Genomic DNA, 15,268 nt, shown 5'->3' with positions numbered 1-15,268 from the left:
TTGATGTGCCCTATACGATAGTTTTACCTGGTGAGTACAGTTACACGTAGTAGGTGTTGAGTGTGGCTTTTGGTGGCTTTCGGGCTCAATAAAATGGGGTTTCGAGGCAATAAATGTAAGTGAATGGGTATTAAAGCAACCTTTTTCTTTGGATAATAAAATGAAAACAACACCACTCTGAAAAGTAGATAGTTAATACTTACCTGTCTGGTAGGTGGGGACTCCAATCTTGGCTCTCTTGCAGAGATAGAGGTGCCATTAGTATCCAAGCTGTTTGGAACAGATTGCTGGTCCTATGAGGCACACTGCGGTTCTACCACCTAGCATCACTAAAGTGTCCAGGAGTAACTAAGGGTGAATCCACAGTGTGGGTTAAGTGGACATGGTATCCAACATACTTGGAAGTATCAGATACCAGCAGAGCTAGTATCTTTGCAAAAAAAGTATAGAAAGGCATCAATGCCCACCTGACAAGAAAATGTTAAATATCTATTTTTTTCATAATGGCTCCATTTTATTACCAGAAATGAAAAAAACCTTGTTAAGTCCCCCAGGGTATCCAATGCACCTAACAAGTGGTCATTTTCAAATCTTTGCCTTGGTTTCTGAGCTAGCATGGCTGCCATTGTGACCTCCCTCCCCCTACAGCTGTTTGACCACACTGCTTGCAATGAGCTAAATCTGTAATTAGCTCTGACTAACTGGCACACAGAAGAGGGGGGATATGGCAGTGTACACAGAGCCTCCGCAACCCTTGCCCCCTCTGAAAGCTGTCAGCATGGAACATCTGCAGGCCTTCATCTAACTGTGCAGTTCTGTGCCTCCACTGCTCCCTTCCTTGTGCCAACAAGAAAGACTGAGCCCTAACCCACTCTCTATTTTGAAGGAGGAGAAAGAATTTTGAAGAAGGAGTAGTAGCTGTTGGTTTTCTTTGTTGTAAATGATGCCACACTGAAGAATGATGCTATCATTCACAAAAACACAAGCCCACAGCAACAAATGCCAGTTACTATACTAGTCACTCTCCCCAGAAGAGCAGATGGGTGGGTCTGGGCTCAATTATCCAAGAGAGATTAAAGCAGTAGCTGGCATGCTTTGTTATAGACTTGTATTTTTGTAAATGAGGACACTCCTCTCCAGTACAGTGTCAACAACACAAGTCGACAGCTACTACTAGAGTCTCTCTACCCTGAATAACTGGCAGCTGTATCTGGGCTCTGTCTATTTTATCAGTACAAGGGAAGACTTTTCTGTAAGGAACATAGCAGGGAAGAGAAGAAGAGGTACATGATTGGATAAAGTGTTCCAGAATAAGGAGGGGGTTGTGGCTTCAATGCTGGCTGTAGCTCATCCCAAGGAATGCCCATGAATTGGACTTTAGCCTAGGCGGGATATACAATATGGCACAAACAGAAATAAAAATGCATTTCTCAAAACCACTGCATGGATGTGAACAGGACCAAGTGCTACAGTATACGCATTGGCTCCCCTGGTGAATTGAACAATAATTTCTAACTTTTGGTGACATCTAATGCAGATGCTTTTGTAACTGAAAATGCATACAGAGATATTCAATTCAATCAATTTCCTTCTACCTGGTGTTTGGGGAGCTTTCAACAGGCATCAAGTGTAACTGTTCCATCATGGTAGCTAAATGTTGTCCTATAAGAGCCACAGGGTTCTGCCTTTCATTGCCTCCACCATTGCTACCTGTCTTTGGGACATACACTATATTGCCAAAAGTATTGTGATGCCTGCCATTACACGCACATGAACTCTAATGGCATCACAGTTTTAGTCCGTAAGGTTCAATATTGAGTTGGTCCACCCTTTGCAGCTATAACAGATTAAACTCTTCTGGGAAAGCTGTCCATGATGTTTAGGAGTGTGTCTATGGGAATGTTTGACCATTCTTCCAGAAACACATTTGTGAGGTCAGGCACTGATATTGGTCAAGAAGCCTGACTCGCAGTCTCCGCTCTAATTCATCTCAAAGGTGTTCTATCGGGTTGAGGTCAAGACTCTTTACAGGTCAGTCAAGTTTCTCCACCTCAGACTAGCTCATCCATGTCTTAATGAATCTTGCTTTGTGCACTTGTCCAAATCATTTGGTGGTGGTAGTGGGGGGGATGATGGTGTGGGGTTGATTTTCAGGGGTTGGGCTTGACCCCTTAGCCAGTGAAGGGAACGCTCAAGGCGTCAGCATGCTAAAACATTTTGGACAATTTCATGCTCCCAACTTTGTGGGAACAGTTTGGGGATGGCCCCTTTCTGTTCCAACATGACTGCACACCAGTGCACAAAGCAAGGTTCATAAAGACATGGGTGAGTGAGTTTGGGGTGGAGGAACTTGACTGGCCTGCACCTCAACTCGATAGGAAATCTTTGGGATGAATTAGAGCTGAGACTGCGATCCAGGCCTTCTTATCTAACATCAGTGCCTGACCTCACAAATGCACTTCTGGAAGAATGGTCAAACATTCCCATAGACACACTCCTAAACCTTGTGGACAGCCTTGCCAGAAGAGTTGAATCTGTTATAGCTGCAAAGCGTGGACCAACTCAATATTGAACCCTGCAGGCTAAGACTGGGATGCCATTAAATTTCATGCGCATGTAAAGGCAGGCGTCTCACTACTTTTGCCAATATAGTGTACTTATAAAGCAGTACATTTGACATTCACCAAACATTCTCTGCAGGTGAACCTTCAGATGCATGTGTTTCAAATTATAGTGGTTTATTCACCGCCAGTGAATGTTTGGTGAAAGTCCCATTCACTGCTTTGTAGATATGCTCCTTAGAGTCTAAGAAACCACCTGTGAAGTTAGTGCGCTAAATCGAAATGTTGACAACAATGTGGAATGCCACACACAATGGTTATAAAGAGAAGTATAATGAACACAGGTATACCCAGTCATTCTCTTTCCAAAACACAATATCACTTGTCATCTACATAAGTTCCTTTTAGATTAAAACATTTGTCATGAGCTTTTGTCACAAGCTGTGTTTAGAGCTGCATTTTTAATTTTTTGACATTGAATGCATAAACGTATTCCTAGATTACATAGCAATGCTTCAGATGCTCCTCATTTGAGGCCTGCAAACATGATGGCTGTGTATTGGCAATGCTATTTGTATACTGCACCTGTAAGTGTCATTATGCAAAATGAGTGCGGCTGTAAAATGACTAAACTACCTAATTGTAAGCATTTTTTTAGTGATTTGGAGAATTGTCATGCAAATTAAAACTGTAGCTGCAAACAGTTGCTTTGCCACTGACATTATGCTTTATAGTGCTGATCTGTAAATGGACGTATTATAAAAGTGTCTGTGTTTCTTGTAGCAACCGATAAGATAATAGCTGTGATTTTCTAACACAGCATAGTGAATTGAAGCAGACTGGTTCCTGGAAAAAGTATTCAGTAAAGTTGTTGTGTTTGACAAACTGAATTGCTGTTATCTAATAGGAAATCTATATGTAAATCTATATGGAATCTCTGTAGGAAACGTGCATTGGACGGATGCCTCTGGCTATATATTTACAGTCATTTCTCCATTTTACCCCATATGTCCCCTATGCCCCTTGCACAAGGGGCTGTCCAGGAGAAGTGCGCCTGGGAGGGACAGGTGCAGTGTCCAGGCAGACCAAGTAGGCCAGGGTTGAACCCTGTTCCCCATCGTACTAGCATTTAGAGCCCTTTGAATTCAGGGAAGAAGACCCAGAATACGGAAAAATACAAAAGACCTACGTTCCAGACCTTCATTCCTAAATGCACAGGGCTCTAAATTATAAACAGAAAAGTCAGTGCTACTACCCATACACCTCATAGATAGCAGAGCTCCCAGGTACTCGATCCACAGTCGCTGGCTGAGTAGAGTAATGTAGAAATAACGATCTGCACTCCGGTTGTTGCTCTTAAAATGTCTTCATTTTATTGAATAGCCACAGTGAACAAACACAGATTAAGTCAGTTGATGCGTTTCAGCCTATAAGGCCTTAGTCATTATGACTAAGGCCTTATAGGTTGAAATGTGTCAACTGACTTAATCTGTGTTTGTTCACTGTGGCTATACAATAAAATGAAGAAATTTTAAGAGCAACAACTGGAGTGCGGATCATTTTTTTTACAGGGCTCTAAATGCCAGTACCCCTGGATACAGGGTTCAGCCACCTTAAAGTGGAGGGCTACCCTAAAATAAAAAATAGCATTAATGTTCTTAAACAAAATTAAAAAAAAACATTTGAATATTTTTTTTTTCATTTACCAGAAACCCCTGTTGCTAGGTAGTCTTCCTAATCTGCCTCTTCCTATTCCACGGCGCTTCCTCCTCTTCGGTGAGCGGCCCCGTTGCCTTCTGGGACATGTGTGTGTCCCAGAAAACAACGGAGCCATTCACGAAGCTCTCCATGACCTGCGCATGCGCAGTAGGAAATGGGCAGTGAAGCCGCAAGGCTCCACTGCCTGTTTTCCTTCGTTGAGATGGCAGCGCCGACAGCCGATCCGATGGATGGATCAGCCCGGGAGTGCGGGGGGCCTTTGGACAACATCACGGGCTCGCTGGACAGGTACCCTTTTTTTTTTAAGGCCCAAGTTCCATGCTCGTCATCCTTATCCTTTCTTCTATACTTGAGTCATTGACCTTGGAACAAATAGGTTCACATCAGGTGTTTGACCCACTATGTACAAGATGCTTGTTCCAGGACAACTGTCAAGTATTGAAGCAAGTATCAAGATGACAGTCTCAGAACAAGCACCATCAAGAAGAAAAAAAAAACAGCACAGAGGTGGCAGCTTGCATATTTTCTGGGCTGACAGCTTCACTCTAAATTCAGACAGAGAACATGGATTGTGAAAACTGCAAGGGTAGACCTTGAAAAAAAAAAGTTTATGTGCATTTAATTTGAGATAATACTGCTTTCCACAATAAACTGTACATAAGAAAGTAAAAATGTCAGTACATCACAATGCACAGATGGATCCGGTGTACTGCCCACTACTGTGGTAGTTCAGTAGTGCACCGCACCAAGTTAATGAATCATTGTGAGATATTGAATTGTTATACTTCTATATTTAAATCGGATGATGATATTAGACTGATGCAGGGAAGGATGGCATACTATGGACATAATTGAAATCACAGGATCTCAATACATGGCATCTGTGCTCCCTCTTATACCCATCCCTATACACACTGCACTATGACAAATTTGGCTTTGGGGGTTAAGTAATTAAGGAAGCAAATGCATTGACACTACTGCAAAGACATTAGTGCATGCATTAGCGGGTGTCCACCTGCATGTTAGCACACTGTACCCTGCATTTGCATTTTGCTGCACATTGCCATTCATTTTCAAGAATGCCCCAATGTGCACCTCTTTCGACCTATGGATTCTTGTTGAGGGCCCACCATATACAACAGAAACACATTCTTAGGATGTCTTGGTTAGAGAAATCAATGTATTTATCTTGTATGACAACTTGGCACATTTGGCCTGTGCCACAAATGCTGAACGATGAAAAACACAGTACTCTGGTAAATTATCTAAGCTTTCACACTTTAGAATGACTGCAATTATTATTTAACCCAAAAGAGCAGTATGCATTGTAATGCATTACAACCAGAGACACCAGCCTTCGGAGGTTTAAAGTATCAAAACGAATGGATCCTTATCTATGATTGGTTGCTATAGATGTCATATGTTATTGGCCTTGTATAAAACAGAAGATGAGAGACAAAGGGCTCTTTTTTGAAAAAAAAATAAAAAGCACCAATAACCAGTAACGCGATTTACGAGCGTTTCGCAGTATAAGCTATTATTTTTTTACTCTGTGTGAACATTGTCTCACAGGATGAGCAGAATTAAAGCCAATGAGGTGTGCAGTACCGCATTTGGCCAGGGGTGCGGGGGTGCCAGTGGCACTCGGAGCTGCTCGGAGACACTAGAAAACTCTCAGAAACACTCCATTCCCAAGTGTATCTGAGCCTCTCTGAGTGTGTCTGAGTGCATCCGAGCGGCTCTGAGCAGTTCCTGAGTGTTTCTGAGTGTCTCTGGTGCCACCCCTTACCTTTGGCCACATGCGGTACTGTATACAATAGCAGTTACTGTGGAACGAATTATCTGAGTTTCCATTGACTCCTATGGGGAAACTCTCTTTGATATATGAGTGCTTTGGATTACAAGCATTCTTCTGGAATGAATTATGCTTGTAATCCAAGGTACCACTGTATATGGATGTGTTTTAATTATGGTATGGATAGTTAGTACATGTATAAAAAAGTGACCTGTTTAATAACTCAGTTCTCAAGTTAGGACATTATTGTAAGTACTCAAAAGAGACTCAAATGGCCTACATAATTGGCATTCTGATAACGGGGATCCCTTTCCTTCAGTTCTGGGAGTCTGTGATACAGATCCTGTAAAGCAACGCTGGTAATCCAAAACCTCACTGCCATTGAGCTAAATCTGAAACAGGCCCCTTCCCTAGATCTCATCAAGGAATTTGACCTAACTGCTGACCCACAGTCCCACTGGCTGACATATTGCACACCACCATATGTCTTAGTATCAGAGCTGACATTTTGTAGGTTAATAAGAAACTGAACTGTAGAATTCACATATTTGAAGGTTTACGATATACATGCATAGATCCAGTAACATTAAGCTGGAAAGTCATGTTGTCTAAGTCTTCCAGCTGTGAGATCACTGGGGACCAGCCAAGCCTTACAGCATTAGTAAAAAATAATTCTCCAACAGCCCACTAGAACAGACCTAAAGTCCTGCTATACATAAGTAATTCTCTAACCAGTACTTGAAAAAGATTATTGTTTCATCAAATGCTTTTTTGAGCTCCCAAAAATTTATAGTCTGGTTGCGCTGCCTTCCCACTTCGCAGTGGTGCCTTGTTTACATACAGGTAAACAAGTTCTTTCAGAAAAATGTCTCCACCACAGCCACACAGACCAATTTTTAGGGTTAAAACGTAACCCTTAATTTGACTATTTTTTGGGGAAATCCAACAGTCGTTGCCTAATTAAAAAAGGACCTTTTCCCACTTTTTTCTATGGATTTTGTCAAGACAGAAATACCCTGCCAGATCTCTTGTTGTCAGTACATTATTTTTCATTTTGTTTAATTTAAAATTTTAGATGGAGAAAAGACCAAGGTTAACAGATTTTCTTTTTTTTCTACAGGTTCCTATTTTAGCATTTGCTTTGTTTCTCTACAGTATTGAAAAATATCAGCAAAGAACAGTGAAATAAAAAGACAATATCTAGAAAAATCCCCTATATTTTCATCATAGCCATTGAGGTTTGTTTATATAATGGTTACTGTTAGTATGGCTGGCCTACTTATTGGGTACCTAGACCTGACTCATAAGGGTTGATTTACTAAAGGCAAATATATTGTGCACTGCAAGCGTAGTTTCTCCAGAGCTTAGTAATGAGGTAAAGCTTCACTTTGCAAAGAATACCCAATCACATGCACGGACAATAAAAATAAAAACATAATTTTTGCTTGCACATGATTGGATAATCGAAATTAACGGTGCTTCCTTTACTAAGATCTAAAGCAGGGATTTCCAAACTTTCCAAAAAAAGGGTCAGTTTACTGTCCTTCAGACTTTAGGGGTGCTGGCTGGATTGTGGCCAGTGGGAGTAAACAATGCCAGGTCTTTAGTACTAGGGAGAGAAAAATTTGGTGTCAGTGGGAAGAATAGTGTCCCAATTGTGTTGCCAGTGGAAGGAAATATACCCCATCGTTGGTGTCAGTGGAAGGAATTATGCCCCATTATTGGTGTCAGTGGCAGGAATAATACCTCAAAGTAAGCAAAGGGTCACATCTGGCCCCAGGGCCAAAGTTTAGCAACCACTACTGACCTAGAGCAACTGTACTTGCAGTTCACAGTATATTTGCCTTTAGTAAATCAATCCTTTACTTCTTAGTGGATGTTGTAAAAATTAGAAGATTTTGCCTCATGGCCAAGTTTTGCACAATCTGGATGTTTAACCCAAGCTGCACAATTAGATAATGCCAAAATGGAACTGGATGTAGAACTATCACTTTCAGAGGCAGAAGCAATTATTGTAAATTTCCCCACCTATTCTATATTTTAGTAAGGGCAGTAGTTTTTGTCCAACACACATTTCTTATTCAGTATAAAATGCAAGAAACAAACTGCAATAACTGAAAGCAACCTATCAGAATTCTGTTTAATGACACTGGATTCTGATGTGTTGTTGTGAGGCCTGCATTTTGTAATTGGTACTTACCTCCTTGCACTATTTTATGAATAAGCCTAAGTGTATAGATCCCGGTTCCCCAATATGATACAACTCGTATCTGAGCTAGGTAAATCTTTGAATCTATACTCACAATAGTTATGTAGCACATCAGTGATGCAGTGCATGCTGCAGTTTAGCAGGAGAGTGACAGTATTGAATAAATAAAAAGTTGATTGTTAGAATGTCCAGTAAGATTGATCCGAGACCAGAATATTCTGGAGCTTCAGACATGGTTCACTAGAACTGCCAAATTTCTAATGCTGTTAGCAAAATGACTTTTTGAGAGCTGATTGCTATAAGAATGGATGACAGAATGGTAGTCATAGTGTGACCCCTTCAAGGTATGTACTTATCTGATACAACTTAGTAGATCCAAAGACCTACTAGATGGCATACTAGGATGTATACATGTAGAATTAAGAGTTTAGGGTCTTCGTCTAGAGATCATCCACCAAGCATTTAGAAAGCCAATCGACAAAGAGAAACAAAGACCTTTTAGCTGATTAGAAAGGTTTCAATTCACATCACATACAGTTTCAAACACAGTATGCTCAGGCAAAGTATTCAAGAATGCCAGTTCCAGGAACTGATGTAAATATGGATAGTATAAAAATAAATGGCTCTCTGTGTAGACACTGTATATACATTTTCATATATCTGGCCCTGACAATTGAGCATTGCCAAAAGATATGTACCATAGTCATTCTTCTGTGTAAGTCTCATAGAGAATCTTAATTTTGTCTCCTACAAATGACAAGCTGGATAAGCATCATACATCTGAGCTCATAACCTAGTATCATATCCCAGTCCAAATACCCCAGACCCAAGTTTTCAAAGGAAAACAAAACACAGAAATGTTTGATCATGTCTTTTTTTTTTTTTTCTGTAAACAGAAAAGAGATGACTTCTATCACACAAGTTAAGTTCAGCGTGTGTAATTTGACATATTGTACATCAGACGGGTTTATTCAGCGTTGCCAATTTCGAAACAGCAGCCAAGCAGATAACACAAGAGAAGGGCAACATTGTCAGGGCTGATCAGCTGGCAAGGTGTGGGATTTCATCCACCCAGTTGTCTTTCAACCAACAGGGGGCGTTCAGAAAACTCCTGCATAGAGTGCTACAGGAAGCTCAGAATACCTACAGCATGCCAGCTTACTGCCCAGCATCACGCTGTACAGATGTGCCCTGTCATCCCTTGCCCATTTCATAGACATTCAACAGTGCCAGCTGCTCATTCTAAATGTCCAGTTAAAGTGTACAAGAAATACCATCTTTTTGCTTTATAATTATTATCATTATTAAAATACATATTTAAAAAAAATGAACCATCCATTTATATAACCAAGTAAGCCCAAAATTACCAGCATGAAATTAACAAACATAAAAAATAAAAATAAAGACACAACATGTGCTTAGCTGCCTTTAACCCATTCAGTAAAGGATGGGTTAAAACAGCTCAGCTTCCCTGAGCAATCAGGCGTGGAATACTGAAAGGATTTTTGTGTAACCTCAGCGGCCAGTCCAGTGTCCGTGGATTTTGCTTGTCTCTGCATCGACAGGAAAAAGATTTTTCTTAATTTGTTAAGAAGCTGTAAATGCATTTTCATTTGTTTGAGTTCAATATAGTTTTGGTTTTATTGGTCCGCATAGGAATGAGTTACAAAATGGACTGGTCGACTGTCAATCGTTCGGAAGTAAGGCAGTCTTATCTTTCCATAAGGCAAATCATATATAATGTATCAAAATGTTAGTAAAAGGAAACAAGGTCTTTATCATTTTCTGTTGTCCATGAAACAAGGAAACAAAAAACTGAGTGGTTATCTTTGGCTTAGCTCCTCTTGATTTCCAGACACAAAATTGTATGTGTTGTATTGTTGTTTGTTTGATTTATCCTGTTTTAATATATGACAAATCCTTTCATTAGTCCATAAAAAGACTTAGAGATAATGGCAAACAAATCACACAACAGGCACAGAATGCCCTTTTCATCAAATGATCTCTAGGGTTTCATCCCTAACTGCCCCACTTGGCAAACACACTCTCCTGCCATGGAAAAATAGGCTTATTCAAATTTCATTCTTGAACGAACTTCCTTCACGTCCCAGCTCCCAGGGAAAAAAATTAATTAAAAAAAACAACCCTTTTTTTCTGCTGTATTCAATTAAACCAACCTTACACCAAAGTGGATTAAAAAAAAACAACAGTGATAACAATGAAATGTATTAAAAAAATACTCAAAAGTTTTGTATCTAGCCTGATAATTCATCTTAGAGATTGAGAAAGACTCAAGTCACAGACTCCTACCTCGACTTTTAACCAGCAGCAAAATGTTTAGAATTTAAAGTTTTTTTTTTTTTTTTTTTTTTTTTCGAGCTTTCATACCTCACATTCCCGGGAGCCAGAGATTGTATATGTACAGGGTCCTGATCCATTTACCAATACATCCATGGGTTCTGTGTTGGAAGGTTTGTAGTCCACATAGTACTCCTGTAATGGGGAGCTTATCTGTCTTTCTGACTCTCTGGCCTTTTTCCTTCTCCTCTTCATCATTGAGCTTTGTTGCAGTTGCTTCATGCTGGCTGGATATCGTTTCCACGATACATAAATGACGAGTAAAATCATGGCCACAGATAGGAAAAGGGCCACACTTCCAGCTATGATTTTATGGAAAGAAACATGCTCGTATTCTTGTTCAGCCATGGGTGTCTGCAGACCTGAGGAAGGGCTAGGAGTGTATAAAGTTGGTGGAACACTCTCCAACTTGTAGACAGTAGGCTTGGGAACAAACTGGGGTTTTGGGGGTGCTTTGGTTGTCTGATAAGCTCTTTCAGTCACCAACACAGGGGTTTCATTGCAGATATTGTATGTTTCCACAGCATCAATAACCTTCTCGCCTTGGATGTGTTTAGGTCCAGCACATATCATGGTGGTTTCTTTGTTTCCCTTAAAGTTCTTGAGCCAGAACACCAGAGGGCAAATAGTTTTACTGCATTCCCACATGTTTCCAGAAAGAGTTATAGAGGTCAGAGATATCCAAGCATTTATGGTTTCCTGGGTGACATTGGTGAGTTTATTCGAATCCAGGTTGAGCTTCTGCAAATTAGGGAGGCATTGGAAGGTCCCAGGTTCTATGTTCTGTATGTCATTCCCTGACAGGTCAAGGTTGTGCAGTGCACTCCAAGTCCAACTTAATCCTTGACTGATAGATCTAATCCTATTCCACTGCAAATAAAGAGAATGTAAGTTGAAGAGGCGAGGAAAGTGGGCAAAGTTCACCTTTGAAAACTGATTATGTTCCAGGTGGAGCTCCTTTAGCTTTAGGAGACCAGCAAAGGCATTACGAGACAAGCTCCTGAGACGATTATATCCCACATCCAAAAACTCCATATTTCGACAGTCCTGAAAAACCCGAACTGGCACTGTTTTTAGTGAATTGGACCGTAGGTGCAGGCTTAAAAGCTTCCGAAGACCTTTGAACTGTTCAGATTGAAGCATTTGCAGTTTGTTGTAGGATAGATCCAAATTCCTCAGATTGGGGACAGGGTGAAAAGTGGTATTGGCTAGGTTAGTAATTTTGTTAGAGCTCAGAATGAGCTCCTTTAGCCGCCTGATACCCTGGAAGGCATCCTCATCCACCGAGTTAATGTAATTGTGGTCAAGGTAAAGCCAGACCAGTTGGTTAAGGCCGGAGAACTGGTTAGACTTCAACTTTTGGATGCTGTTGTAACGTAGAGACAATCCCTGGGAGCCACCTGAAATATTCTGAGGAATGTCTTTAAAGGCATGGGACTCGCAATAGACAATTTTCCCATCACACCGGCAGTTCTTTGGACAAGTTTTCTGTGCCCCCACAACAATCACCACGGTGAGTACGGGTAACAGGAGCAGCGTTAAACTCATGCCTTTCAGCTGATTAATCAGTTGGAACCCTGCAGCATGGCGAAAAAAAAAACAACATGCATTGAGATCTACGAACCTTAAGAGAGACATTGACAGAATGAATTCTATTTCACCCTCACTAAAATCCCTTAAGCAGTGCAATGATTAATTGTTTTAAATTTAATCTTATCAAATAAAATAATCCTGGCTTTCCCTAAGCCTCTTGACCGTTATGTTGGAAATGCTGTCTTCTTTGAAGGAAAATCCGAAGCTGTGCAGACAGCCCTATTAAGCAGGGGTCTTCATTCCTAGTGCCAGACTGCACCATCCTGATTCCCAAATAGATCACCACACCCCTGGATTGGGATTCAACACATATGGTACAACATCTACACAGAAAGTAATTTATGAAGACAGCATTATTTAACCATATAAATGTGTGTATATATATATATATATATATATATATATATATATATATATATATATATATATATTATTCTGGGGCAGTAGTATGCACTAAATACATCTGTACACTTGCTTATCAAGCAGTGTCATCAAACCATAGACCATAGACGCGTCCTCTGGATGTACATGTCTATGTAATATACTAGTCCAATGATAAGATTTATTGAGAAATATTATATGATTAGCAAATGTATGCTAGTTTTAATGAAGTTGAAATGAGCCCTGTGACTAATGATTAAAAGAAAAGGACCACCGGGAAAGTAAGGGTTAACACTGAATGAAATGTCCTTTTTTTTTCTTGAATGCAACTCCTAGTGGCTGGAATTTAATTAAAGTGATGCAGTGTTTGCATATTGTTGCTCCTAACGAGCAATATATAAGGGGGGAGATACAGCGGACGCATCAATGTCTTTTAACCCTTTCTTCTACGGTGAATAGGTGTACATCCAAAATCGATGTATAAGAACATATTTTAACCCGTTATTTTCAGACTGCTTTTTTCTGTCTGCTGGATTTCAAAGAGAGAGCAAGGAGGTTATCTGACCTTGCTACTCATACTAGTGATATTTGAAAGCCAACCAGAAAATTTGGAGAGGGAACCCAAATATTAGGTTGCAACGGGATCAGTAAAATGATTGCAGAAGGCAGGTTAGATATTAGCAGTGTTGCAGACTAAGAGAGATTAGAGATGTGACAGTGACATTTTTTTTTTTTTTTTGGGAGGGGGGGATGCAGTCCTGTCTCTTTTAGCTCCATTACCTCTAGTTAGCTTTGTTGACAGCAGGACATTTCTATAGTCTAGACGGGTCAGTGCAAGGAGGGAAATGGTTAAAATGGTAAAAACCCAGCTGGCATCTACGTGTTGTCTGCTAGTAAAGAGGCTTCTCTATGACTGTGCAATGAATGCATCAGATTCAGGAGCTGTGGATGAATTATCTGGCACTGTGGAGGAAGCCTGCATAGTACATATACCCTTTCCAACTCTGGCACGCTATAGGCAAGACACTGGCTCTGTCTCTAAGACGGTGCATGGATGGGGAGCCATGCAACACACTAGCACAGAACAATGTGCAACTTCTGCACCGAGCCTTTTATAGGGGATCAAGTTTGGGGCAACAAACCAAAATGAAAAAGGCGGAATGTGATGCAACAGAGGAAATAATATTGCATATTTGTCTCGGCACAACTATGCTTCTGAATATATAATATGCTAGATGGCTAAAATTGCCTACCTGCTACCTGCTGCTACCTACAGGTGCGAAACTCTGCAACCTTTACCTACAATGTTTTACAGATGTCTGCATTGTATCAACTGATATCTGCATATAGATCTACATACAGACAATTAAGGAAAGAACAAGCAGAGCATCTGCATAAATGAGATTTCCATGTACTGCTGAATATACAGGTATTTCCATTTTACACGTCGCATCGAAGGCACAAGGGCTAACATCCCCTTGTATGTGTGTGCTTTTTTTTTTTTTTTTTTGCAGGCATGGTAAGATTAAATAAAGCAATTAAAGGCAAGGATTGGATCGACATACATGAACAGTCTTTGTGAGCAGCAAAGCAGAAAAAACTTCACTCACCCATCCTCCGTCACCCTGCGTCCTTTCCTCAGAGATCGTCTCTAGAAAAATGTTTCTTATTCCGCCTGTTAATTAGGAGGCAGCTATTCGTTCATGGTCCATACAGGTCTCTGTGTCAAACCATCCTGTTGTCAGATTCAGCCCCCCCCCTCCCTTTGCTGTATGGATATAGGATATATGGATTTTTTTTTTTTATTGCAAAGTTTATCTCCTTGTTGTCTTCATAGGGTTTCCAATAGGAATAGAAGAACGAAGTCTCCTATAAAAGAAAAGCAAATCAGAGCAGTGAGGAATTCCTAGTATTCATAGGCAATGTGAAATGAGCGATACAGCCAGCAAGGGAAGGTATACAACTTCTCTGTAAAATCTTCGCAATACCTAACAAGCCTTGCCCATCAATACCTTCCATCTTTAGACATCCTTTGGCAGTCCCATCTCTTCCATGGTGCTGTTGGGTACCATAAAGGCCAAAAAAAGAAGGATGCCTGGAGCCCCAAGTTCAGAACAAGTGGCGTCCTGCTTTTCCTATATAGCTGTTGAGGTTTACACTGCTATGTAGCTGTGTGTTGGAAAGCAGCTGGGATTCAGGAGAATTTTTTTTTTTTCTTCTTTCCCAGAGACTGCTGATGCTCAGAAGCCTGAGCATCAGCTACAGAGTGTCCCCTGCTGGAGAAAGGAGAGGAGGCAGGGAAAAGCCACATACAAGTCAGCCTGTCATTGCAATGCAATGCAGGCTCTCTCACTCTTTCACAAAATACAATTAACTCCATCGCCTCTGAGAGCCATTTGTGCATTTGATGAATGGATTATACGTCAGAGGTTCTAGGATCTCTGACCCATCTCAAACATGGCCTTGTTGCTAAGGAGGTGCTCCAGACATGGTTTATCTTGTTAAAATCTGGATAAATAATTCATGGGTGATAAATTCAAAGATGAAAGAGGGTAGCATGGCGTAAAGCTACACAGACTCGTAATGTCTCTCTAAAGATAACATTATCGTCATCAGAAATGTGTGTTTTGCGCATGCTGCGTTTTTCAGATA

The 15,268-nt window shown here is 40.6% G+C and overlaps 1 protein-coding gene across 3 annotated transcripts in view; it reads right to left on the bottom strand.

Moving 5' to 3' along the window:
- Positions 1–14,871, bottom strand: part of LRRTM4 (leucine rich repeat transmembrane neuronal 4) — a 1,033,192-nt gene extending 1,018,321 nt beyond the window's left edge. Inside the window, exons 1-3 of one of the 3 annotated variants that reach the window (XM_077469506.1) lie at positions 14,629–14,871; positions 14,227–14,485; positions 10,673–12,219 (exon numbers count right to left, since the gene is read on the bottom strand). In XM_077469506.1, coding sequence (XP_077325632.1) covers positions 10,673–12,219; positions 14,227–14,230 — 1,551 coding nt within the window. In that variant the 5' untranslated portion in view covers positions 14,231–14,485; positions 14,629–14,871. Of the gene's footprint in view, positions 1–10,672; positions 12,220–14,226 lie in introns of all 3 variants that reach the window. The other 2 variants (XM_077469505.1, XM_077469507.1) reach the window with 2 other exon arrangements.
- Between the last annotated feature and the right edge of the window lie 397 nt (positions 14,872–15,268).

Source organism: Lithobates pipiens, unplaced genomic scaffold (genome assembly GCF_037356315.1).
Source record: "Lithobates pipiens isolate NorthernLeopardFrog02 unplaced genomic scaffold, aLitPip1_a1.2 Scaffold_8, whole genome shotgun sequence".
NCBI lineage: Eukaryota > Metazoa > Chordata > Amphibia > Anura > Ranidae > Lithobates > Lithobates pipiens.
The sequence above is the reverse complement of the archived record's forward strand: the minus strand, read 5'-3'. Positions and strand labels throughout refer to the sequence as shown.